Source organism: Diplotaxodon limnothrissa, linkage group LG6 (genome assembly GCF_057381915.1).
Source record: "Diplotaxodon limnothrissa isolate DT_005_m linkage group LG6, D_limnothrissa_male_GT1.1, whole genome shotgun sequence".
Classification (NCBI taxonomy): domain Eukaryota; kingdom Metazoa; phylum Chordata; class Actinopteri; order Cichliformes; family Cichlidae; genus Diplotaxodon; species Diplotaxodon limnothrissa.
In genome coordinates, this window is record NC_140601.1 from 15368820 (window position 1) to 15395947 (window position 27128).

The 27128-nt window shown below is 41.2% G+C and overlaps 1 protein-coding gene across 1 annotated transcript in view; it reads right to left on the minus strand.

Annotated features, from left to right (window-relative positions):
- Positions 1–1194: 1194 nt before the first annotated feature.
- Positions 1195–27128, minus strand: part of dchs2 (dachsous cadherin-related 2) — a 28282-nt gene continuing 2348 nt past the window's right edge. The window contains exons 2-20 of the mRNA XM_085356567.1: positions 25351–25542; positions 25032–25263; positions 24151–24387; positions 21373–22395; positions 21096–21283; positions 20080–20179; positions 19264–19421; positions 18106–18949; positions 17672–17911; positions 15286–15420; positions 12257–12466; positions 10846–11706; positions 10652–10765; positions 9869–10080; positions 9631–9782; positions 7258–7388; positions 6823–7109; positions 6339–6480; positions 1195–3791 (exon numbers count right to left, since the gene is read on the minus strand). Of these exons, the coding sequence (XP_085212693.1) occupies positions 1195–3791; positions 6339–6480; positions 6823–7109; positions 7258–7388; positions 9631–9782; positions 9869–10080; positions 10652–10765; positions 10846–11706; positions 12257–12466; positions 15286–15420; positions 17672–17911; positions 18106–18949; positions 19264–19421; positions 20080–20179; positions 21096–21283; positions 21373–22395; positions 24151–24387; positions 25032–25263; positions 25351–25542 (8055 nt within the window). The remainder of the gene's footprint in view (positions 3792–6338; positions 6481–6822; positions 7110–7257; positions 7389–9630; positions 9783–9868; positions 10081–10651; positions 10766–10845; positions 11707–12256; positions 12467–15285; positions 15421–17671; positions 17912–18105; positions 18950–19263; positions 19422–20079; positions 20180–21095; positions 21284–21372; positions 22396–24150; positions 24388–25031; positions 25264–25350; positions 25543–27128) is intronic.

Genomic DNA, 27128 nt, shown 5'->3' on the forward strand with positions numbered 1-27128 from the left:
AGAAAACCGTCTGAAGCGTAAAATGCAATATCCTGGGAAAACACATCATAAAAGTTTAATGTATTTGTTGCAAAAATGCCTTTAAAGAGCTGTTTTATTATTGCCCCACCACAAGAATCCTGTCTTTATTACTGGTTCATGTCACTAATTCTCAGTTACAGTGACGAAAAAACATTTTTATCACTGGAAATGAGGAAATACGTACACATGCAAATCAAATTATCCTAAAGAAACTCGGTAGCACAAAAAAGCCCAAGAGAAACTTTTTTATTACAAATTATTTACTTACAAATGTTTTAGATTAGATTATACATTTCTCTGAAAATTATACCTAAAGTTCTGTTTATTAACAGGGTGGCCAAAGTTTACAGACAGCACACAGAAACAATCATGAATATATATCATGAGAAAATGACAAAAATCTGGAGCTGGTTCAGGAATAGAGACAGCAGAAACAGTACAATCTGTATAAACTTCGTACCAGTGAGGAATTCCTGAACTGCATTTTGGTTTTGAGAGATAGCTGCACTAACCCAGTCTTTCTTTTAGCTTCAAAAGTATTAAAGTATTAAATTGAAGGAATAAAATGTATTCTGTTTCTCACTGGGATTTATTGAGAGATTATATGAAAAGGGGAGGCAAAAAGGCCTGGATTCAAAATACCATTTTTTATTATTCCAGGAAGCAGCTAACATAGCTAACCGCAGAAAAATATTGCCTTTCTTTGGTTATTAAAGTTAAATCAACCATGAAAAAGTTTCCATTTAGAAGCTGCAACCAACTGCAATAACAAAGTGTTTCATTTTCTGCTCATATACATGTTTACAATAAAACATTCGGTAATTAATTGCTGACTAGAACATCTGCTCTTTTTCAGACATGTACATAACAAGGATATAATGCAAGACAGGTTTCAGTCCGGGTTTTCCAGATATTAATTTAGTATTTTTACTGAAGTGAGTTACGATTTCGCCCGGAATGCAAACCACTACAATAACTTCAATAGGATATTATTGTGTTGTATTACTGTATCACCCCTTAAAACCCTACAAGTGGACAATGAGACTATTATGGAAATGATACCAGGAATATATCTGAATATCAGCAAAATCACAACCAAACTGTGCAGTGTCTCCCAAAAAAATCTTCAAAAGGTGAATCGTAAATGAAAGTGATGTCACTTAAAATCTTTGGCTATACCTGTATTTCTGCCTCTAAAAGGCTAGCAGTGAGGGGTCCTGATTCAAGTCTGATCCCCCCAACTCCAGTGTCTGAGACAACTGGTGAGGCACTGGGGGTCCTTATAGTGAGCGAAGACAGTGATGGGGAGAAATTAGGTGTCATAGCTGAAGGGGTAAGTCCAGTGTTCCTGGCTAAGGGGGAATAAGCATATTTCCGGTAAGAGGGTCGTCTGACGATGCTTGGCACACGCCCTGGCTTTCGTGGAGGAACGGTCCTTATGCCCTGCTGTGCTACCCCTGTTATAAGAGGTGGTGGGTACATGAGACAACTCGATTCTGCTGCTAAGTCCTCACGGTCACCTTCAAGTTCCTCATCAGGGAGCATCCCAATATCAGTAAATACGGAGGCTAGAGTCTGGAAACGGGGTTCCCAGTCCAAAAGGTAGTCCCAGCAGTAGCTACCTTGCAACTCCTCGTCTAGAAACACCAGCGAGGAGAGAGAATCTGCAGAAGCCTGGGCTTCAGAAAGGGGGGCGAACCCTTTTATCCCCATGTTCTCCTTTAAATCTCTCATCCCGAGTATTCCAGGAAGTAGTCCCTCGCCGCCTCCTTCCTCTTTGAAGTGGTAGAGACTTTCTGTGCTGGCTATCCCTGAGACTAAACATTTATTGACTGATAAGATGTGCTCTGGTCCTACATCGATGGAACTGCAAGAGATATTATCTCCTAGTAAGGCAGAGTCTGGGATCTCTGTGGACTTCTGGGCAGATTCGTTTCTTTTACGGCAGGGGTATTCGTTGATCCACTTGATCTCCTGGTCCTCGGCTGTCTCGCCTTCCGCTGAACCTCGCCCGCTCGAGTCTGATGGATTATATGGGTTTGAGATGTCCATTTTAGTCACCATGATGCTTGGGCGTGTAATGTCATGCAAAGACATGGAACTTTGTGTTTGGTTATTATGTCTCGTGAGCGAGCTTGTGCCATGGCTCAAGTGCGTAGCAATGGCAGCAGCCTTTCTGATGGCTGCATCTTTGAGCTTACATCTGAGAACCAAGCTCACAAAAAGGATAAGCAGAAAGAGAAACATGATTAATGAAACAGTCAAACTGAGCATATGAGTATCCAGGGGGACTCCAGTTAGTGCTTCAGCTGAACTAGAGATATTGACAAAAACCAGGCAGGTTGTAGTCCTGGAGCCTAATCTAGGACTAGCTGCAGAAACAACCAGTTCTACCATGTCCTGGCTGCCTGCCCTATGATACACAGGACCAGAAACAAAGATAGCCCCAATTGTTCTGTTAATGGAGAAAAAAGGTGATGAATTCACAAGTGAGTACTCCACCACCCCGTCCACACCTCCATCATGGTCCATTGCCATCACGTAACCGACCGTATCACCAGGCTTGACGTTTTCTGGCAACAGAAAGTGATACTGCTTCTGGGTAAAGACCGGACTAAATTCATCCACTCCCTTGATATTTACTTGGACTCTCACTGTAGCAGCTTTGTCACCTTTATCTCTGGCTTCCACTATAAAACAGTACTCGCTTTCTCGTTCGTAGTCAAAGGTTTGTCTGGTGTGAATGTCGCCTGTCAGGGGATCGATGGCAAAGGCCTCCTTCCTCTCTGGGTTACCGCTGCCATAGTTCATGAAGCAGGAGGACATAACAGAGTAGGTGAGCTGCCCATAAGGGCCTAAGTCATTGTCAACAGCGTGAACAGAACATACATGGGTAAATGCAGGGAGGTTCTCCAGCACAGAACAGTTAACTGTAGGAAACATGAAATATGGGGTATTGTCATTCTCATCCAACACCGCGATGAAGACAATCGTAAATGCCACTTTATGGTTTTCAGATGATTTGCCACCATCCGATGCTCTGATGGTGAGGATGTATTTCGAGTCTTTTTCATAGTCGAGAGAGTTGTTGACTACTAAGAGGCCAGACTGAGGATCAAGCTTAAGGTGACCTTTACTGTTCCCAGAAATTATATCATACCGCACCAGGCCATTGGTTCCGAGGTCGGGATCGTGGGCACTGACCTGGACCAGTTTGGTACCTAACTGGCTGTTTTCACTTACTTGTGCATGGTACTCTGTGCTGGAAAACACAGGGACATTGTCATTGCAGTCTGTTACAGTCACCATGACGACGGTAGAGCTGTTCAGTGGAGGCATTCCTCGATCAGAAACGCTCACTGTTAATGCATAGCTCTCAGTAGTTTCACGGTCTAAAGCGTTGCAAAGAACAAGCTTTCCAACATTTTTAATCTGATTCTCAATCTGAACCATTTTTACTTCCAGACAGAATCTTTTCTCCTCATTTCCTCCGGTGATGGTATAGTCCAAATAGGTATTTTCAGGGCTCCAGTCTTGGTCCTCTGCAGAAAGAGTCAGCAGGGTAGTGTCTATAGGCGTGTCCTCCGGGACGGTGAGTGTGTATATGTCCTGGTAAAACGAAGGTTCGTGGTCGTTGGTGTCCAAAATCAGCACGTCTATGGAGGTAACGGTGGAGTGCATAGGATCTCCTCCATCTCTTGCTTCAACCAGAAGATGGATCAGGTTGCTGTTTGTGATGGCCTTTAAGGGCTTGTTAGTAAAAATAGACCCTGCAAAATAGAATATATTCCCATCAGTTAATGAGTTGCTTTAAAGGACCAGTTGATATTGTTGTATTGATAATGGTTCTAACATTCATGACTGTTACTAAAGGCAGTAACAGTCACAAACAGGACTATTAGCATATAATCATAGGCTTAAAATAAAGGCTAAATTAATATAAAGGCTTTATTCACATCTTTGTTTTTCAACAAGGGGAAATAATATATATATTTTTTTTACAATACATGCCAAATATTGCAAAACTCTTTAACTCTTTGGAAGTTTAGCCCATAGTTTAGTACTTTGGTTTTGGTTTGGCCTGCAGTCTTCCCAGCTATGACCATCTATGACAGAAATACATTGCTGCATCTAATAATAAGTTTTAATATATATACTGGCAAGCACGGGAACAAAGATAAAACTTCAGGTAGTCAGTAACATGATTCAAAATGTTGTGGATCCGAATGTCTGAAACCACATGTAAAAACATGACCAACAAATCTGGTAATAATCAGATAATTTGACAACCCTTAAAACAGAACATAGTAAAACAAGAACACTGAGAGCACAACTCCACCGAAGGCCAGGGGCTAAACTAAAACTTAGATGTTTTTATTACAACATGCTGACGTCAGCCTGCTTTCATTACAATATGACGACATCAGCCTGTTACGGTGTCTTTGTGACATCATAAGGCGTTACATTGAAAACCTAAAGAGTAAGTTGTACAGCTCCCTCCATGCCCTTTCATACGATATATTACTCAAAATGGTTACTTGAAATTATTTTTCCAAGGTCAACTTTGATCTTTGGCGCTAACAACAAAGGTCAAATGTTTAGCCAACCAAGGCAGTCATGCCACCCGAGGTCTAATATGAGGTTGTGGAATTTGAAGACGATCTATAAAAAAATGTGGGTAAAATAAAGTTTTACTGACTTTAGTGTGACCATGAGTTGGAGCTGTTTTTGGTATCTACCCCTCCTCCTCTCGGTAGGGAGAACAATAGAATATTTTTGTAAAGCAAGATTTGTTAGACGAAAAGTAATCAGAAGATCACTACATCAAGCCCGACGGACAGAAAACTTCATCACAGATATAGAAATGACTAAATCAAGTGTAATCTGTAAAGCACCCATAGTGATTTCTAAACAAACTGTTCTTCTCTCAGCTTATGGTAGCAACCGAAATGTGTATACAAGAAAACAAAGACTAGAGATAATGACTCTGCCATGGAAGAAAAATCCACAGTGCAACATGCTGGTGGGAACTTTCAAGGGTTTTTTTTTGGTTATTTTGGAGTTGGTCACTTTCCCTGAATGGACTTCATCTGACCCAGGAGGAGCAGCACAACACCAGATGCTTCATTTTTCTTTGTGAAGATGGATTAACAGACTCAATGCAGCAGAATAATGATCCCAATGCACACTGGATATTTCAAGAAGCACTCGGAGACTAAGAAAGGTGGACAATCCTGATATGAAAAGAAGCTCATATCAGGAAGCAAATAAATACATGGTTATATGGTCATTTAGACCAAAATATTCTTCACTGAATTCAAAGACCTGGCCTTCAGTTTAAGAAATATACAGTTGAAGGATTTGCTCCTCTTAAGATCAGTGTATTGTAACAATCTATCAATTTATTAAGGGTTAAATCAAAACTACCGTGGTCATTAGACACAGCATTGCAACATTATTTCCATGTGCTGACTGGAAGGGCAATTTTCTTGGTGAAATGCAACAAAGTGTCTGTTCATCTAATTTATTATTCCACTTCAGTGCCACTTAAGGTTTTCTACAGGACGATTGCATTCACTCTGAGGCTCTACTCTAACAGAGACACACCGTACCACAGAAAACACCATACTCGGCAACATTGCTGCAAATTTCCATTAGTGCATCTCACCACAAAACAGGGCAAATGCATTTCTCTGATATTAAATTTGGGGTTCAAACCTGGTAAAAGCCCATAAATTACTCTTAAGTGAAAGAGAACTGGCCAGAACTGAGGGGAGCTGGTTTGGTTTCAGCTATGTAGGATTTATCTTCTTTCTTGGGTTTAGGGATTCTTAAAAGGGAGATAATAACACAGGCACGGCTCATCCAAAGCACTCTATCTTGCTGACTTCTAATCGGCTTTTTTTTGCTCTTGTCCAAGAACCTCACTAGCACAAGACTTCAAAAATATATTTCCACATTGCTAAAATGCTACTGGCAGAAGAAAAAGTCCAAGTATCATTTCCTGCTGTATCCTGAGCTGCTCCCAGTCAGGTTTTCAGTGTGCCGTTGGTTAAGGCATGCATGACTTTAACTGTGCAAGTAAAGATACCTTCAATGTAGAGAGCAACTCCTAAATATAGAAATCATACCACTAGACAGTCATAACATTTGATATCAGTAGAGTATGAGTATAGAGTATAGTAACTCTGGTATACTTAGATACTGCATGTGCCATATACATGTGCGCAAAGAGTATAGAGTAATCGTTTGCTGTCAGTGTTCATACATCATGTATGGGAGCACTTTCCCTTTTCATGAGTTGCACCGTTCCTTACCATCCTCTGGCTGGATGTAAAAGCCTTGCAGGGGAGATGAAAGCAGTCTGTAGTTGATCTTGCCATTGAGTTCAGAATCTCTGTCGGTAGCTGACACGGACACGACAAACGTGTCTGCTGAGACCAGCTCTGATAACTCCACCTCCAAGAGAAAAACAAAGAGCAAATCACATCTGCAGAAAGTTTTCTGAATCTACTGAAAGTTTTTACTCTTTACATATTCCACCTCCTTTTCTAACTTTCATTCAATTAGGCCACGGGCTTTTAGGAAAATGATCCAATCCAAACTTTGATGAGTTATTATATATGTGGTGCTGGTATATGGTATATAAGGTGCTGTCCAGAAGAGCGCAGGCCTCTGCTAGAGGGGGGAATATTTATTTTATATCTATATATCTATATATATGGGGGAATATTTTGAGTACCACATAATTAAGATTATGAATGCTTTCAACCATCTGACTGAAAAATCTTGTATCTGCACCTGGTAGGAGTCCTGGGTGAACGCTGGAGCGTTGTCATTGACATCGAGCACTTGAACTTTAACCTCTCCATTGGTCTGGTGAATTGAGTCAGATGCCCAGACCGTCAGAGTGTACTCTGTCTGCTCCTCATAGTCCAGGGCTCGAGTCAGGGTAATGACGCCAGTATACCGGTCGATAGCAAAGGGAATATTGGTGCTGCTGTTGTCTGAGAAGCTGTAGGTGATAGTCGAGCTCAGGTCAACGTCATTTGCAGTCACTTGGGTCACCATGTATCCTGCTGGCAGATCTAGGCAGAGAATAGCAGATTGTAGTTTAAACTACAATGAACTTGGATTTAAATCTTGTCCTACAAAAACTGTAAGTATTGATGTACTGAAGAGATTCTGCCATTCAAAGAAATGGAAGAGCAGTGCATTGACAGGAGTTAGGCTTACTCTCAGTTATAAGTACAGGATCCATGGGGGGAATGGCAGGGCTGTTGTCGTTGACATCTACCACTTGGACCCTAACGGTGGCGGTGCTGCTCAGTGGAGGATTCCCCCTGTCTGCTGCCTGTAGAACCAGCCTGTAATATAGAAAGGTAGGAAATTAGCAAATAATACAACTGAGCTTTAGTCAAATTCTCAAATCCATTTTTCAGCTGAGCGGGCCTGTTGACTCAGAGTAAAACAGAGTTTCTTGGTTACACCCACAATCACAAAGATATAATCCTGTTTTATTGTAATGTGGAGGAGGAAAAGTTAGTCAAGTCTTATTCCATCCAAGGTATGGACATTGAGGCTGTGGACAGCTACAGGTACCTTGGTGTTCATCTGAACAATAGACTGGACTGGACTCATAACTCAGACGCCCTCTACAGGAAAGGGCAGAGCAGGCTGTACCTGCTGCGGAGACTCAGGTCGTTTGGAGTGGAGGGCCCACTCCTGAAGAAATTCTATGACTCTGTTGTGGCTTCTGCTATCTTTTATGGCGTGGTCTGCTGGGGCGGCAGCATCTCTGCTGGGGACAGGAAGAGACTGAACAGGGTGATCCGAAGGGCCAGCTCTGTTCTAGGATGCCCTCTGGACCCAGTGGAGGTGGTGAGTGACAGGAGAACGGCGGCTAAGCTGTCATCCCTGTTGGACAACATCTCCCACCCCATGCAGCAGACTGTGACAGCACTGAGCAGCTCCTTCAGTGGGAGACTGCGGCACCCACGGTGTGGGACGGAGAGATTTCGCAGGTCTTTCCTCCCCACTGCTGTCAGACTCCATAATAAAGACTTTAACTGATCAAGCACACACATCCATACATATGCAATAATACTAAGTGCAATAATCCTTTCTGTCATCGTTGTATTTTTACTCAGTTGTATATAGTATTTGTATTTGTATTCTATTTTTATCTTATTGTATATTTATTTTATTCTACTGTATATAGTATTTTATTTTATTCTATTCTGTACAGTTGTGTACTGTATTTATTCTTATTGTATTCTAATTTTTGCCTCATAACTTTTGCACTGTCCACTTCCTGCTGTGACAAAACAAATTTCCCACGTGTGGGACTAATAAAGGTTATCTTATCTTATTCCTTTCTGCCTTTCAAAGAAATGGAAGACCAGTGCAGTGAAGAGGGTTAGGCTTACTGTCAGTTGTAACTACAGGCTCCATGGGTGGCTTAATTCAGATTTATTACGTTGTCTTGGCCCCTTCTTGTAAAAGAGACAAATCAGTACTTTGTAAAAAAAAACCAAAAAAAAAAACCAAACTGCTGCTACCTTGAATCCTGAAAATCTTCACCTGTAGTCATGGTAGAAAAAAGTACGCCCTCTTTCAGTTCTAACATTTTACAAATAAAAATAAAATAAAAATAATCTGGTCCTTAGCAGGTCTTAAGATCAGATAAATACAACCTCAGATGAGCAACAACACATTACACCATATCATTAGTTATTTATCAAAACTAAGCCAAACAGTGTGTGAAAAACCTCAGCACACTCCATCATTCAGTAGCTTGTAGCACCAACTTTGGCAGCAACAACCTGAACTAATCGTTTTTGTATGACTTTATCAGCCTCTCACATGGTAGTGGAGGAAATTTGGCTCATTCTGCAATGTTTTTTCAGCTTATTGAGGTTTGAGGTACTTTGTTTGTGCACAGCTCTCTTAAGGTCCTGCCACAGCATTTCTATCAGTATGAGGTCTGGACTTTCACTGAGTCACTGCAACGCCTTCATTCTTTTCCCTTTTGTTTTGTAGATTTGCTGCTGTGCTTGGGATCTATTTCCTGTTACATGACCCAATTTCAGACTTCACCTGTCAGGCACATGGCCTCATATTTGAGTCTAGATGACTTGGTATACGAGGTGCCCAGGTCCCAAATCACCACACACTTGACTATTGCTAATATGCTGTGTGTGGTTTTCACCTAACAAGACATTTGATCTTATCTGTCCAGCAGACATTGTTCCAGAAGTTTTGCAGCTCAGGAGGCAGAGTGGGTGCAATATGCCCCGTTTTGTGATTTATCTGATATTGTATTTATCCGAGCTTAAGACCTGCTAAGAACCAGATCATTTTTATTATATCCTGATACGTAAAAGCTTAGAAATGAAAGAAGGTGTATCTTCTTTTCACCAGGACTGTAGGAAGATTGTAAAATGCCACCAAAATAATTGCTGTACTACGCCAGTTAAAATGCTTTAACATTTACGAAGAAGTAGAAGAAACATGCAACTGTAGCTGATTCCATTTTGGAAGTAGAATCAATTTTATGTGTGCAATAAAGTTTTACTTAATATTTTTTATTGAGCAGTTTGAGCATACTTGTATGATGGAGTGATCTCGCGGTCCAGTAAAACATTGGTCGCAAGGATTCCTCGTACAGAGTCCAAAATGAAAGCTCCATTAAGGTTACCAGAGAGAATGGAGTATTCAATCTGGCCGTTCATGCCGCTGTCAGCATCGGAGGCAAACACCTGTTCAAAATATGAGAAGCGGTCAGTATTAGAGGGATCACTGCATGCATCTCACATCAATGAGGGCGTTATTACCGAAAGTTTACCTGCATAATGTAGGTATTGTGCACTTGGCCCTCCCAGACAGCTGTCCTGTAGCTGCTGTGTTCAAACTGTGGTGCGTTGTCATTGATGTCCACCAGAGTGATGGAGACCCTGCAGTGAGCTGTCTGCAGCCCACTGTCAGCCAGCACCACCAGCTGGATGTGGGGGTTCACCTCAAAGTCCAGAGAGTAATCCTTCTGCACTCGGATTTCACCTACATAAGACGGTAACATGAAGGTAAAAGCTGCACTCAAAAGGAAGTACAGCTCAGTTAATATCAAGCCAATAAGGTTTATTTTTAAAAACACAAATCATAATCTTAATTGACATCTTACTTCACGCCCTTCTGTGAACAGGGCCTTTTCCTCTTTGGCCTCTTTTCACCAAATAATAGAAAAGTCATGGTAAAGTAGTGGAAAGAAAAACACAGCTTTCAATCTGACAACAAAGGTGTCGACAGAAGTACTTTTAGGTTCAAGTTTTTGTGGTGAACGTTCAGTCCAACATCAGTATGAGATTGTGTATTTGACTTGGTGTGTCTGCACGGTTACTTTATGTAGACGTGAGTCAAAAAAAGGAATTTGGGGGAAAATATGATAAAATCATACATGGTTTTGAAATACGTATGTATTAAAAAATGCAGAAGGACCAGAAAAGCTGATTTATTTTTTTTTGAAAAGGGGTAATTTAGGGATAATACAAAAAACTAACAGAAAACCTAAATTGCGGGATTAGACGGTTTTATTGGTTAAAAAGTTGTATTTAGAAATTAACATTTTAATTACCAGTGTGACGGTTAATGGAGAAAACCTGGTTCTCGTTGCCGCTAAATATGGTGTATGTTATTCTTTGTCTGCTGCTGCTTTGGTCGTTGGCCTCCACCTTTGCAATCCAAGTGCCTTTAGAAAGAAAAAGACAAAAACAATGACTGAGCTGTTCAGTGGTATCGGTGAAAACAAGACAAACAGATACAACGTACCAGCTCTGCTGTTCTCCTTGACACTGGCGTTGTAGACTTTGCTTGTGAACTGCAGTCCTTCGTGTTCTCCCTTCAGATGGATAAAAACCAGGCAGGTAGAGGTCAGAGCAGGATGTCCTCTGTCTGAAACGACAACTTGCAGCTTCCTCCCAGAGAAACCCGCTCTCACTCGTCTTCTCAGCGAAATCTCTCCAGTCTCTGTGTTGATGTCAAACAGATTGTCCTCGTCTGATAACGCATAATGTATCGTCCCATTCTCACCCTGATCCCCATCTGCTGCTGTCACTGTGGTAACTATCTGGTTCGCCAGCGTCCTCATGGAAACCCACGCGTTGAAGGGAGTCTGCTCACAGACCGGCATGTTGTCGTTCACGTCCTCCACCTGTATGGTGACCGACGCCAAAGAGCTCAGCGGTCCCTGAGTGCATCCATCGGTAGCGACAGCTCTGAGGCTGTACTGAGCTCTGCTCTCTCGGTCCAGAGACCTGGTGGTGCGGATCGCTCCCGTGAAGGCGTCGATTAAAAAGGCCCCTTGGCTGTTATCATCTGTCAGGGAGTAGGTCACTTCCCCGTTAGACCCTTCGTCAGGATCCGACGCACTTACACGCAGGACTTCAGCTCCTGCGGGGAGGCCCTCGCTGATAGAGGCATGATAGTTCTTGCGGGTAAAGGAAGGGATGTTATCGTTCTGGTCCAGCAGCACCAGATGGAGCTGGGTGAAGGAGCTGAGTGGGGTGGGGCCATAGTCACGGGCCTGGATGGTGAGTGTGTAATTCTGCATTTCCTCCCGGTCAAGGACCTGTGTGGTGCTAATGGCTCCGGTGTGACTGTTGATGGTGAACCGACCTCTGTAGTCCTCACCTGCAGACAATCAGAGATGACATCAGTGGAAAGGAAATAAAGGATAATTCCACTTTAACTTTGGCCACTCGACTCAACAATGCACTTTTGATGTCTTGAAAGCAAGCAGTCAGACATTCATCCATTTAGAATTTTGCTTGCTTCATTTATCTGAAGGTCAGACTAAATGTATGCTGCTAATGGTCTCTCCAAGCAGAAACATTATATGCACACAGCTCAATATTGAACCAAGAAGTTAGTAGATAAGCTGTGCTTGTCCCTTCACTACAGACAGTTTGTGCAAGTCTTTAACTGTTAAATAAATGATATGCTCTAAAATACTGGACTACCCACAAGTTACGCACCTACAAGAGCTGCTCAGACTGCATCAGCACTCAACTAACCTGCTCTGCAACTTTGCCTGAGCTGCCACTTTATGCGAGCCAATAATGGACTTGTTGCAAAGGTGGCATCATTACAGTAGTAGCCTTGAATTCACTGAATGACGGCATGAAGTACAGGTAAAACTTTCAAGTTGCTTGAAATACAAAACAAGGTCTGATCTTCTCACCAACTATGGAGTAGTGAATGGTGCCATTTTCTCCATGATCTGGGTCAGAGGCCTGGGCGGTGTGGATGACCCCAGGAGGAAGGTTTTCCGGGATGCTGATGCGGAAGGATGACTGCATGAACTCTGGGGGGTTGTCGTTGTCATCCAGCACAGAGCACATCACCGTCGTCGTGCTCGAAAGTGGCCGAGCGCTGCTGTCACGAGCCTGGACTGGAGATAGGAACAGAAAGGAAGGACACAGAGGCTTCCTCACCAGTTCTTTTTTAATTATTTACTAAAATATTCAAATGCTTGACACCCACAGGCTTTATAATAAGTACTGATGTTTTAAACAACAAGTGCCTAATACTATTATGTTCTTTAGACCCTTTTTTCTATTTTTCTTTGGCATGTTTTAAATAGCATCCAAATAGCACCAAAAGCAAAGTGTAGCTATTGTAAACCTGATGTCTTAATGTCTGAATGTCTCAGATATGTCACACGCTGTTATTTTAATAACTCATTCAACACTAGAGTATAATTTTAAAAAGCCATGCTGTACACATTATATGTAACAATTTTACTCAAGATTCTTTCTTACAACACAGCAATGAGGCAATTATTGGCTGTGTGTCTGGACACTGTGTGGCCAGATTGGATGTTTAATAGTCTTTTTCAGGCAAGTTTTGTTTTTTGTTTTGTGTATTTTATGTTCAATATAGGTATTTGTTGTGCCTGAAAATGAATAAAAAATAGCAGTAAAAACTCCAAAATCAGTCAACGGAAAATAATGAGACACAGCTTTTAACACATGCTGACAAGAATTTTTTTATTTCTTTCCAATTCATTTCAGTGTTTCCCAATAAGCCCTGTGAGATTTTGGCGTGGCTTCTAAATATTCAGGCCTTCCTGTTATTATATTTAATTACTGGGACTTTATTTTTAATTATACTGGCAACTGTACAAATATTATGGTAAAACATGTGAAAACATTTCACCAAACGCTGGTGAATCTGTTGAATGTAATTACTGCACGCACCCATGTGAGAGCGAAAGCAAACTCTCGAAAAGACAGAAGGGTGTAGCGGTGCAGTCAGAAGAGGTTAGCTATACTGTAGCTCAGCCCTTTAACAGTCTTCTGTTTCCTTAACATAAATCAATCTGCTGAATAACGTTGCTTTAACGGAGAAAGTCGACCTTAAATTCTTTACGGCTTTGCCGGTGAAGCGTGACAAAGGAGAAGGTACAGAATGAAAGTATTTGTATAACCCTTCAGATGCAGGCTCTCACCCAATTATCGTTGTGAGTGTGTGGCTAAGCAAGCAAGGTCGTGATATGAAAGGAATCAAATTCCTCTGTTTACACAGCTGTTGTCACATTAGCTGGGATGTCTTTGAAACCAGTTTTCCTCAGGACATCTTGATCATAGCCATTAGTGATGCAATAACAGGGCAGCTCAACACAAACATCACCTCCATACAGACTGCCTCATCAGCAGATTGTATCTTCTGCCTGACAGGCTGTAATTGAACAATTACAGAAATTTGCACTGACTTTAAGTACTGTGCAAAAGCCTTGAGCCACCCCTTATTTCTTTATATTTTGTGTCTTGAGCAATAGTTCTCCAGGTCTTTCTGGAGGTTTTTCAAAGTCTTTTTGCTAAACATTGGCTGCTTTTTCACTCATTCTCAGTTTCATTTTCCCTTTGTTTCTAGCGCCCTGCCACAAAAACACATCTCATCGTTGGTTATATCCACAAAAAATACCAAACATAACACATTTGACAGGAATAGTAATGTATTTTTGCACCAACAAGATGATTCTTAAAGACCTGTTGGCTGAAAACTTAGTGTGCACCACGAACTTATAAAATCTGAGGAAACTGGAGGAAAAAAGAAGAAATGGCAAGAGTAAGAAACTATCTGCAGGAGATGAACAGAATCTAAAAGTCATGTCCTTAACAAATCGGAAAACAATCCAGCAAAGACCTGACAAAGCACCTGAGAGATGTATCTGTCCCTTCAGTTGATCCATCTGCTGTTCACTAAAGCTTCATCAGAAATGGTCTTATTGGCTTTCAAGAAGCTATTCTTAAAGAATAGAAACAGGAGAAAAGGTTGAAGTTACAGAAAAACTAGAATGAAAATCAGGTCTTATGGAGTGATATGAAAATGAATTTGAAATCTTTGGCTCAAATCATCTTAATATGTGGGGAAGAAGTCAGAACAGAGATCCAACAGTGAGTGTCTACAGCCATCTGTAAAACACGGTGGAGCCTCAGTCATGGTCTGCGGCTGCATTCCAACCAGTTATGGACGTAGAAATGTACCGTCAGGTATTGTTCAACTATGCAATATTATCTGAAAAGTATCTGATTGACAATGATACCAAACAGACTGCCAATGCAGTCAAAGCATACCTGCGTAGAAAAACACACCATTAAACACCATCAGTCTTGGATTGGCCTCCCCAGAGCCCGGACCTCAACATTACTGAAGCAGTGTGGTATCATCTTGACAGAGAACCGAAAAAAAGGCAGCCAACATCCAAGGAAGAGCTCTAGATGTCCTTCAACAAGCCTGGAGAATTATTCCTGAAGACTACTTAAAGCATTAGAAGAAAACTTTTTTACACGTTTCAACAAACTCCTCCACCTATTTCCCAAGACTTTTGCCCAATGCTGTACGACTGACTGGCGCGTTTGTCACGACACTTGACAAACACAAGATTTCCTTTTACCACTGTTGTTGTATTAGATTGCTCTGATTTATTACAGAAAAAAATCCATTTTGGTGATGAGTTACTTAGTTTCTGAGCATAATTCTGATGTCTTCAGTGTTATCATTCTGGAAGTCATTAAACATGTGACTTTTACTGCATTGTTTTGCACAACTGCCGATTTTCCCTTGAGTTTGTTAACCCTGAACTTATAATTAAACTTTCTCATTTTTGTTAATAGATACGTGCTTTACTTCTGGCTTTTATTGTTGAAAACTGTTATTTAAAATGTTATTGCTCAGGACTAACAGATGTTTGCTTATGTGTCCTACCTCTGAGAGTAAAATGCTGCTGCTGCTCTCTGTCCAGGTAGGAGGTGGTGGTAATCAGGCCGGTGTACGGGTTGATGCTGAAGAGCTCATAGCCGGGACCCGGCAGCAGACTGTACCACACCACAGCGTTCTCCTCTGAGGACATGAACACAGGAGGCGAATGTAAATGCTGTCACAGACCTCAAAACAAATGCTCAAGCAAAAAAAAAAAAAAAAGGAAAATCAAGGTTAATAGAAAAAAAAAATCAACTTGATCATATATCAGATGATGCTGCATAATTACAGAAATCCAGTGATTTACATTACAGATATGCTCCCCGACAAACGATACACGCTAGTTTCTCTATTGAAAAAAACATTTCCAGTTTCAAGTAGATATAAATGGCCTTAACACTGGTGAGACAAAAAATGTGGCTTCTCTAATGAGACTATGGATGTCAAAAACAACACAGTGCATTTTTATGCTCACGATCTCCAGAAAAACCGATACCTCTAGTCGTTGAATCGTTATCTACCTCACACATTCAACTTTAGTTCAAGTCCATTCATGTTTATTGCTGCTTCTGTTTCAGGCAGCGCTTATCTCAAGGAAAAGAGAACAATGTGGCCACTGAACTTCACAAGGCAGTTAAAACCTCAGCGAAAGCCTGCTGCTTGCAGCTTTTATGGTTCTTGTGATACGAAGCAAACGCAGAGTTCACTTCAACTTTACGTGCAAGCTGTGGTCTTGATGACCATCACAATGATGCACGTTTCACATCACGTTAGTTTCAGAAGATAGAACAAGGCGAGGAATGCGTATAGCATTTAAGGCTATGATTACTAAGATATCTTTTATGCTGATAGCAGTAAAACATTTGAATCACGGGGCATTTGCACGTTTTTGAAATTACGGTCTATTCACACACTTGTATGATGTTTTATAAGAGCATAACTCGATTACTAGACTTCTTCTGCTTAGCTTTGTTTGGTTCACTGATTTAATTTACATTGCTGTTAACTTGGTTTGCTTGGTAGGTGTCAAAACTACAAAACTCTGTCAATGTCTTCTTCATAACTCTTTTGGTGTAAACCGTGTCACTTTTGTCTCTTGTGCATAAACAACCATAAACAATTCCCACTCCGGGTACTAACAAACAAAAGTGTTCCATCAAAACATTTAAGTTTCAGCCAAAGTGCAACCCTGGCACAATGACCAAATCTTACCATCAAACCTCTTTGTAAATAATCAAACTCTTCTTTTGAACACAAAGACAGCACAGTTACTCTTTAAAAAAAAAAAAATCCCTCCCAAAATCTCAACTCTTGCTTAACAAAGGGAAATCCAGAAGGCTCAGAAGTTTAGCTGTCACACTCATTCACATTGCAGCTCTTCTGTGATTGACTCCAGCACATGGAAACTTACATACATAGATCATCAGAGACACAAAACAATGGTCATCTCTGGTGAGAGTTTGCAGGGAAAAAAGCAGCACAAATGATAATCAAATAAGACTGGTGGGAGAGCAGGCCGGCCTGCCAGACGAGGCGATTTGAGGAGATGGATGAGAACACACAGCGCCTATTGGCACAGATGGCTTGGATTATGGAAATCATGATGAGAGAGGACCTTTCAGATTTCCCAGAGGAGCTGTCTGCTTGCTGTTCTTGGACAATTCTCACCCCCAAGAATGTTAGTTCACATTGAAACCCCTCCTGTACAGGTCCCCCTGCCGCACGCCCTCCATCTCCAGTATTTAAAAAGAATCCTACTGTCAACAATGAGGAGACGAAAAGGGATGTAGAAGGCCCCGTGCGCGATGTGTTAAAATAAACAGTGTTGATGTGTAGATTTGGGAATATGATTAAAGAGTCGGGTGAATGAGATTCGGTGGGATGTGCAATGAGCAGAGCAGACAAACCGAAAAGCATATGAGGAAAACAGCAGGGTGTGGTTTCAATTAAACTGTTAATGGAGTGAAAAAACAGCAGAGCTGAAGTTCGACAAGGAAGCTGAGCTGCATTACGGCACATGGTACGAGAAAAAAGTAATAAACATGGACTGTTGTACTTTGTCTTGCCAGGAAAAGCTGTAGTTTTGCAATTTGGCTCCTACTTTATTTTGATGCCTTCATCTTTTCATGGTTAGCGGATTTATGGTTTTAGGCTTCATGGACATGTGCTAGTGCTGCCATCTAGGTAGCTCACAGGGAAACTGCCGTCTCCACTTTAATATCAGGGCAATTTCAAACTAAATTTAAATGCTGTGAAATATAATCAAAAATTAGGAATTTTTAAATAGTTGGAGCTCAAAATTAAATGTACACTACCTCAGTATAAATGTCCCATTTCAGCCATTATTTGTTGGTATTACCTCTGACGTATCGCCAGTCAAATGAATTATTACCTGAATCCTCATCAGTGGCAGAGACCCTGATCACTGGTTCTCCAGGGTCTCTGTTCTCTGCCACAGTGGCGGTGTAAATGGTTTGACTAAACACAGGCGCCTGGTCATTCACATCCCCGACCTCCACTGTCAGAGTCTGGGTGGAGGAGAGTGAGGGCAGGCCTTGGTCCAGCGCACGGACGGTCAGACGGTGGAAACGTTCTGTCTCATAATCCAACGGGGCAGTGAGAAGCAAGAGGCCTGAAAAAGAAGGAAGGAAATAAAAGAAGAATTAATTTTCACATTTAAAAGTGAAATGTTTGATGTTTGAATTCACTGTGAATCAGCAGACGTTCATATGTCTGATATTCATGTGGTGAGTCTGATGAGTTTTTTTTTTTAGGTAAAATTTTATTTAGAATAAATTTTTTCCGCTGTGCAAAAATCACAAATACCTGTCTTCTCCTCCAGTGTGAACAAGCCTTTCTTGTTTCCAGAAATAATAGAGAAGGAAACGATCCCATTTTCACCTTGATCTCCATCTATGGCCACAAAATGATGCAGCAGACTCCCCACCTCTGCGTCCTCCATCACCTGAGCTGTGTCTGCCGATACGAACACCGGCCGGTTATCGTTCACGTCCAGCAGGAAAAGCTGAGCCGTCACCGAAGCCTGTTTACGCTCATTCTTCTCCTTCGCCTGATCTGTGGCTGTTACAGTGAATGCGAAGCTGGGGGTGCTCTCGCGATCTAAAGGTGCTGCTACAGTCAGGCTCCCCGTGTAAGGGTCGATCCGAAAGGGGAAGGGTGATGATGACCCGCTGACTTCAGCGTCAAAGGCGAGCTCATAGCGGAGGGCACTGTTTGGAAAGGTCCCGTCAGCGTCTCTGGCATGAAAAGCGTACGCCAACGATCCGACTGCAGCGTCCTCCCTCAGACCAAACATCACCAGTTTATCAGGGAACCAGGGCGTGTGGTCGTTCACATCCTCCACTATCACGCAAATCAGAACAGACACATTCACGATGGGAATGAGGCTGGCGTCCTCAGCACGAACCACGAGGAAGTACTGCATGGCAGCCTCGTAATCCAGCGGCTGGTTGATGTATATGTCACCGAAGGAGCTGTCGATCCCAAAGTGAACACTCCCGTCCCCCTCAGTGATGGAATAGTGAAATCTCCCTTTATCTGAAACATGTGCAGAGCCAATAACAGTCGCAGGCTCCGTGTCCTCCCGCACCAAAATGCGTCTCACAATTTGGCGATCGGAGCGGCCGTACGGATCTTCTAATCCATGAATCTGAAAAGCACAAAAAAAAGACAAAGTTTTAGTTTGCTATAATTACCTTTTTTCCCTCCGTTTGGATTATGGGAGGAAAGCACTTGTCCAAACCCAGCTTTACTCTTTACGGTTATTAATTTAAAGTTAGCATGAAAAGATACAAACAATAAAGCAATAAAATACTGTACTGTATAAAAATGAGTGTAAACTTCCAAAACAGTTAATGCAGTATTTTTGTAAAATCTCTTGACTTAAAGCTGATCGTTCATACTGCAATTAAATAATATGTCACTGTTTTTAAAGGTGTGGCCTAACTGGAGCACAGCCCGTACCTGTACATGAATGACTGCAGTGTCCTCCTGAGAGATGACTCCGCTGTCCCTGGCGGTCACTTTCAGAGTGTAGTACGCTTTTGCATCTTGGTTGAAGAGCTCTGTTGTTGTGATATCTCCGGTTTCGCTGTCAATCTCAAAGTGCTCCAGATCATCATCTTCGAAAGCAGACAAAAAGAGATGCGAACAGAGCGAACTGTTAATAACACAGGTCTGCAACAAAAAAACGGCACGGGATTTTCTGACTGTTTCTTATAGATTTTTACTCACTGAAACTATGAAAAATATCTTTTAAATTCCATCCTCGTCAGGTTTGCTTCCACAACTCTTGTTTTTAGTCTAATTAAGCGTACGATGCCCCTTTTTAAACTGAAGTCTGGTATCCTATACTTGAGTCAAAAAAACATATCCAATAATAATTTCTTACATTAATTTAATATTTCTAAGAGTGAAACTCAAGAGAAATATAAATAGAAAATGTGAGGAATTGAGGACAGGGGGTCGGGGTGCGGTGGGCTTGGTGGCATGAGGAGCTCAGATGATCGTGTCCCAACAGGTTTATTTTGTTCATAGTGAAAGGTAAGGAATCTCAGAAACACTATGCATAGTTAATTGTAATAATAATATTTATTTTTTTCCATCGCTGTTTTTTATGTGAACTCACGTGATTACGTGATTGAGGGAAATGGAGATCATTTTTAGATTCAGCACCCTAAAAACCATAAAATTTACCAAAAACATCCCATGCAGCTAAAAAAAAAACTTTTTTTCAGACCAAGTCTGTATAGTCAGTCAGGACACACGTTTACAGCTCACCTGTGACCAGTGAATGAATAACTGTTCCATTCTCTCCTGCGTCCAAGTCTTTGGCAAACATGTTCGTGACCAAGGATCCTGACTGTAGACCAGCCCATATCTGAAGTGAACACGTAGAGCGCATAACTACATCTGACAACATAACAACACATACACTAAAGATATAGTGTAGAATTTGCACAACTGTATCTAATCTTAGACACTAAGTCATATTTATCTCGAGTTCATTTTTTCATGGCACATATATACGTTTATGTTCACAGTAAATTAGTGCTTGAAGTAATTTATGATATTTTGATATTTGCTCTCCTTAAACTTGCTTTTTAATGTGTGCTGATAATATGTTGTGTAGTGATCATACATGGTCCTTATTAGCATATACACATGCTACAGTATTACTTAGATAAATTATCCCACTTAGATCATTTTTGCCTGGTACTAGGTCTTTGAGAGACAACACAATGACACCAAAATCTATAATATATCAATTTGTGTAGCATGTATTGATACATGTGGGGGATGTTGTGACGGTGTAATAATTTCTAATATTAAATAATGCTGGTATATGGGGAATATTGTCATGTTTTTTTGTATTAACTCGTCGACCTGTACTTAGTTTTCACGTAGTTTTTCTTTTCCATGTCTTTAACTGCCTGCTTCATGAGCTGCTCTGTGTCTGTCTTCACTATTTCTGTGTCTTCTTCTTATTTCTGTTTTTTCTTAGTGTAAAGGACTTTTTCCTGCCCTTGTGCTTGTCATTTTGGTTAGGTATTAATCAAAACAACATTAAAGTACCTTTACAGACTAACAATTTGTTTTTTGCCTAGATGTGAACTTCCTGAGTTTTACCGCTAAAGTGACAAATGCATTTCCTGATGCATCAAAAGGCAACAACAGCTAAATGTTATTGAGAAGCATGTGCAGTTTGGAGCGCAGATGTAACTGTAATTTATCAAGACTGCTTTTGATTGCATCAGTAGTTGCATCACGTTGTGATGAAGACGCATCGTTCTTACCTGCACATTCAGCTCTTTACTGGCTGGCAGGTAAGTGAACTGCGGTGCGTTGTCATTGATGTCGGCGATCAGGATGTGAACGATGGCGGTGGCATTGAGACGAGGGTGACCCTGATCTGTCACCATCACCTTCAGACTGTGCTGGCTGTACTGTTCCCGGTCCAGTGCCACCCAGTTGATGATTTCACCTGGCAGAAAATGGAGAAAGGTTAATGTCACATAGGTGACCATGGAGCACAAGGTAACTTTAAGGTGGTGTTACTTGATGTGTTTGTACCTGTTTTAGCATTGATTCGGAAGAATTTCCCATCTGAGAGCAGGAGATAGGACAACTGGCTGTTTTTCCCAGAATCCTTATCCACGGCCTTGACGGTTCCCACCAGACCTTGTGGCGACGACCCCTCCAACACAGTGAAGTAGTAAACGTCCCTGCTGAACACCGGGGCGTTGTCATTGATATCCAGCACCAGCACCGTCACTGTGGCCATAGCCGTGGTATTTGACAGTGAAGCCTCCGTAGCCAACACTCGAAAATGATACTTGGACTCTGTCTCATAGTCCAGGTTGGCTGAGAGATACAACCATCCCGTCTTTGGGTGAATCCGAAACGGAACCAGAGGGAAGCCAGGTTCTCCTTCCAAAGAGTAGATGATGCCGGAGTTTGAAATGTGGGCTCCACGGGTTCGGTGAGCCCTCGCTTGGATGACCCGAGCATCTTTCCTGTAGCCCTCCCCAATCTCCACGTGATAGATCAAGGTCTCAAATGCCAGGCTGTCTTCGGCAGTCGTTTGGTCTACGTTTACTGAGAGGGTCAGGGTGGAGCTCAGGGAAGGTTCTCCTTCATCTTTGGCCACAATCTCCAGCTTGTATCCCTGCTGATGATCCATCTCTAAACTCTCATTTAGCGTAACCGTCCCGAGATTGTGATCAATAACAAACACGCCATTTTCCCTGCTCTTCAGGTAATACTGCACCCGACCATTGGCACCGCTGTCATAGTCATGCGCGTGAGCGATGAACAACACGGTTCCCGGTCGAGTGTTTTGTGACACCGTGATGGTGTCACTATGTTTGGGGAAAATGGGGGCGTTGTCATTAACGTCAGCTACAGTGATGTTGACTTGGGTGGTGCTGTAAACGGGAGAGGCGTCGGTGTAGGACTGAAGAACCAGAAGAGCGTACGACTGAGACTCGTGATCCAGGGGCTTGAGGTTAGTGATCAGACCCAACTTTGGATGAACGGAGAACAAACTCTGAGGGTCTCCAGAAGAGATTCGATAAGATACAGATTCCATGGAGTCTGTAGAAAAAACAAAAAAAACACTTTCTTCCCTTTGAAATAGTCATAAAAATTTAAAGGGCTTACATAAATTAGACATTTAAAGACATTGTTCTAGATGTCTTGGGATTTAATCAGATGTAACTTTGAATGCACACACACACGCTAATACACTTTAAGTAATTAAAGCACAGGCCAGAAGATCCCATTAATCCCCTGCAAGTGTTTGTTGTGCTTCGACTGTAAACTAAAAACTCCTGAAACAAGCAGAGAGCTTAATGGTGCTTGACTCCTGTCAAACAGCCCCAATTCTGCTGTTTCTGCTTTAAGTCGAAGTGTTAATCTCTTAGGTGATTAGACAGCCTTGAATGACTGTCTAGTGCTGTTGGGGCGTTTAGCTGTTGAAGGCATTCGGTGGAAAAACAAGACTATGAGGAGATAATTATGAATCCCTTTACTCTTTGAAAACCATCTACGCAGAGGTTTTTTTTAAGATACTGAGAATAAAATTATAAATGATATCCACTCTTCTATTACTTAAACTGTTGCCACCACAACCTGCTGTTATATTTAACAGAAAGCGCCCAATAAACAAGTTTAGAACAACAAGGAAGAAAACGAGCAGGTTGATCTGTAACAGGATTGTTTCTGATGTAGATGCAGTACACTGCACAGCTACTCTTTATTATCTGTCATGTGTTCGTGAGACTCAAAGGGATTAAAGATTAAACTTTAGCTTCTTCATGTCTGAAAGGAGATTTGAGCAACTTTTCTGTCGCAATCATCTGTTGGGATATTAATGCCTTTGTGTAACAGCCACCTATTCTGAATGTGTCTAAATCCAGTTATTATGTTTCAAGAGACCTATGAAGCACGATAATGTCAGTACCTACACTAATCCACCTCATATTAAACAGCTGTATAGGTTTAAAAAATATATATTTCAAGATACAGATGTTAGCTTTGCTTGTTTAGCTTATCTTACCATAAAGCTGATAAAGTTTACGAACCATCCGAACTGAATTTCTTTGAACTGGAGGCCAAAAAGAAACTCAGTGATTTTCAGAGTTCTGCTCACACAAACGTAACTCTCAGCAGCACGTGATTACAGCAGGACGCTGGAGCAGGACTAGCTTGAAGCTTTTACTATAGCTTTATTATGCAAGAACACTTTTACGCTTTGTTCCTTTTGTTTGCACTCGTGACAAAAGCATAAAGAAGAGAGAAACTTATAAAATGTTCAAAATGTTTTTCAGCTTTAAAACTGATGTTTTATTTTGAGGGACTGATTCAGATCCTTTACTGAGAGTTTGAAGCTCTCAGAGTATAATTGGACTGACAAATTACACTATATGAACAAAAGTATTGGGACACACCTCTCTGTTATTGAACTCAGCTGCTTCAGTCCCATTGGAGTATAAAATTTTAGCATCATGGTGCCAAAATGGCTCAATGAATTTGAGAATGTTACTTCAACAATGCAACAAGTAAGTTTGTGGGATTTCGTCCCTCCAAGTGATTCCCTGATCACCTATTAGTGGGGTTACAGCCAAGAAGTGGCAGAGCAGGTGAAGTTACAGGTGACCCCAGTGCTTTTTTCCCCCATATGGTGTATGTTGTGTCCTCTACAGTAACTCAACAAAATCTTAGTTGTTAAACTTCTCCCGTTGCTGTAGTGATGTTCAGCAGAGGTAGAGTCTGGGACCTTGTGATGACTCTCTCCCAGCTGCTCTAACATCAGTTTGGATAATAAAGAGCAGATAATACACGTCTAACCTGTTGGGTTGATGGCCTGCACCATCCCCACAGGTGTCCCTGGTGGTGCGTCCTCAGGCACTGTGAAAGCGTAACGTGACCTCTGGAACACAGCTGGAGCCTGAGCACTGCGTAAAACATTGATCGTGACCTCTGCAGGTCTGACTGAGATCGAGCCTCCTCCGTCCTGTGCTGTTATCAAGAGCTTTACATTAGCTGTGCCCAGGTGGGTCAGAGTGGAGGTCAGGAGAAGCATTCCTACAGAAGAAAAATACGACATAAAGAAATTAATTTAAAATGTTTTTATTTTTCCCCAGTTCCTTTCTGCTTTTCAAATGTGTGAAATGAGATTCACAACACTTCACATTTATTATATTGACAGATGGGAAGGACAGGGCTTGTTTTTGTAACCAAAATGCATCTTATAAGTGCAAGAGAATCAATATATGTCTATATAAACAAATGCAGGCAGAAAAGTGTCAGATTAAAGTTTTCTTTTCCTATAATTTATCCATTTCATGGTGTTAAATTTTGGCTGAGCACGAATCTTATCTTACCCCTTAGCCACCTGGGGATCTAAGCCTTTTGGGGCTTTCTGCATCACCCCTGCTGAGCTGTGACATTGACAATCATTTCATGGGGACTTACACAAAGTAAGCAGTCGTTTATCCCTGAATAATGGAGCCTGCCAGTCACACGGTTTACTTAAAGACTACTGATTGGATCAATGTGACAAATCAAGCTTAAGAAGTCAAAATGCTATCCTTTACCAAGACTGAAACCTACACAAAGCTTTATTTATTTCAGTATTGGAAAAGCAACAGTTGGTTCACTGGAAATTGTGTCCACACACTTATGTTCAGACTACAACAGAAAGTGTTCTCACATCTTTACGGCCCTACCTGTTTGTTTATCCAGCGAAAACAAAGTGGACATGTCGCCAGGAAGGAGGTCGTAGGTAACCTGGCCAAACCTGCCAGAATCTCTGTCAGTGGCAATAACGCTGACGATCTCTGTGCCAGGCTGCGCGTGGCTGCTGATGCTCACGGTGTACTCCTCAGGGCTGAACACTGGAGCGTTGTCGTTCAAGTCCTCGATCTCAATGTGCACATAGGTTTGAGCACTCAAGCCTCCCTGAGGGAGAGAATTTTATTAGGACCCAGAAATTAGGGACGAATTGTTTAAATGAAATCCACTGTTATATATCTGCGTGTCACTCACTGGATCCTCAGCCTTGATCAGGATGTCGTGGACTGTCTGTCCCGTATCTCGATCAATATCCTGGGAGACGCACAGCTCTCCGGTGTGGGGGTTTATTTGGAAGAGCGGATGTGTGGCCTGTTTGTCGAAGCCATCAGACAGAGAGTAGAGCAGCGTCCCAAACTCAGGGCTGTCTGCATCTGTAGCGACGACCTAAAGAGAAGAGAAATGCAGGCATGAAAACAGGAGGTGCAAAAATGAAAACATCTTAAATCATTTCGTTAACACAAAAGACAAATTCAATTAAAACCAGTGCTGCAGAATAACTGGGAACAATTTAGTGTAAAACTTATATATTCATATCTAAGGTCATATGTGGGAAAAAAAAACATTAAATAATTAATTTAAAACCTATCATCAGCCTATAATGTGCTATATGTGCTGCATATGGTGTAATTATGATCATCTAAGATGATTTTCTTCACAACTTTAACAGGTAACTGTTACCTTTCTGGTAAAAATGGTGCCCTGATCCTTTATTTTAATAAGCACATGTTTAAAGGGGAAACCCTAAACAATTACACTGTAATGCTAAAAATAAAACAAAGGTAAAACATGTAATATGTTTAATAAAAATATAAAGAATTAAGAGAAACACTTTTGAAAAATGTCCACAGGTAGATTATTTGGTTTAGGTGAGCTTAGATTTTGTACCTGATACTGCTCGTTGAAAATAAAAATAATAACAAGACCTTTATCAATAACTCAACAATATAACTGAACTTATATGATGATGATGAAGCGAGGAAGAACACCTCCTTAGTTAGTGATGATTGAATGATTACGACATTTGTGTTCATCGCTGCCCAGTTTTTAAGTGATCTGAGAACGAAAGAGTTCAGTATGAAATGACATGGACGTGATTAATAACTGACTAATTATTATTAATCAATAACTGCATTAACGAATATATTGTTCTTGAATCAAAGCACACACTAGACAGTCTTTGTGGTTCATGCAGTTTCACATGAATTCATTCATGCTTTGTGTTTCAATTCATGTCCCTCATCTTATGAAGCTTGTGTGCACATAACTGCAATATATATATATATATATATATATATATATATATATATATATATATATATATATATATATATATATATATATATATATATATATATATATATAGCACTCCCATACTACAGTAACTGCCAGCTTTTAGATTAAGCTTTGTACTATGAATTATAATACGCGTCTTCCTTTGACAGTGAGAGTCAACATAATAAAAGCATAAAAAATCCCCACAATCAAAGGGCGAGGACCATCCCTGCAGTATAAAGATTATAGTAAAAACGCGCCTTATATCCTGTGCAGCTCCTTTCATGTCTGCCTGTGGCTGTGACTGCAGACATGTCTCACAGATAGAGCGCTCATTTTACAGTCATAAAGATGATATCACCTCCCAGTTTGTGAACTCTGATCAAAGGAAGTTTAAAGACACGGGTCAAGGTCTGGACAGTCACGCAAACCCAGTCAGTTTTTTGAAGCTTGCTTCTTAGAATAAAGCATATGTGCTGCGTTTGCAAAATCATGCGACAGAGGGGGGTCCCTTATAGACGACTTCCCAGATATTCTGGTTACCTCTGCTCCTGCTAGTTCTCGCATTTATTTTGGATGACATCTTCAGTATTCTGAAGCGTCGTAGCTAAAGTTCGAATCGGGAACTAAACAACTAAAAGTCAGCCAGATGTTTAGAAATTTTCAGTCCTTATATATTCATCAAATCTCTTGTTTGC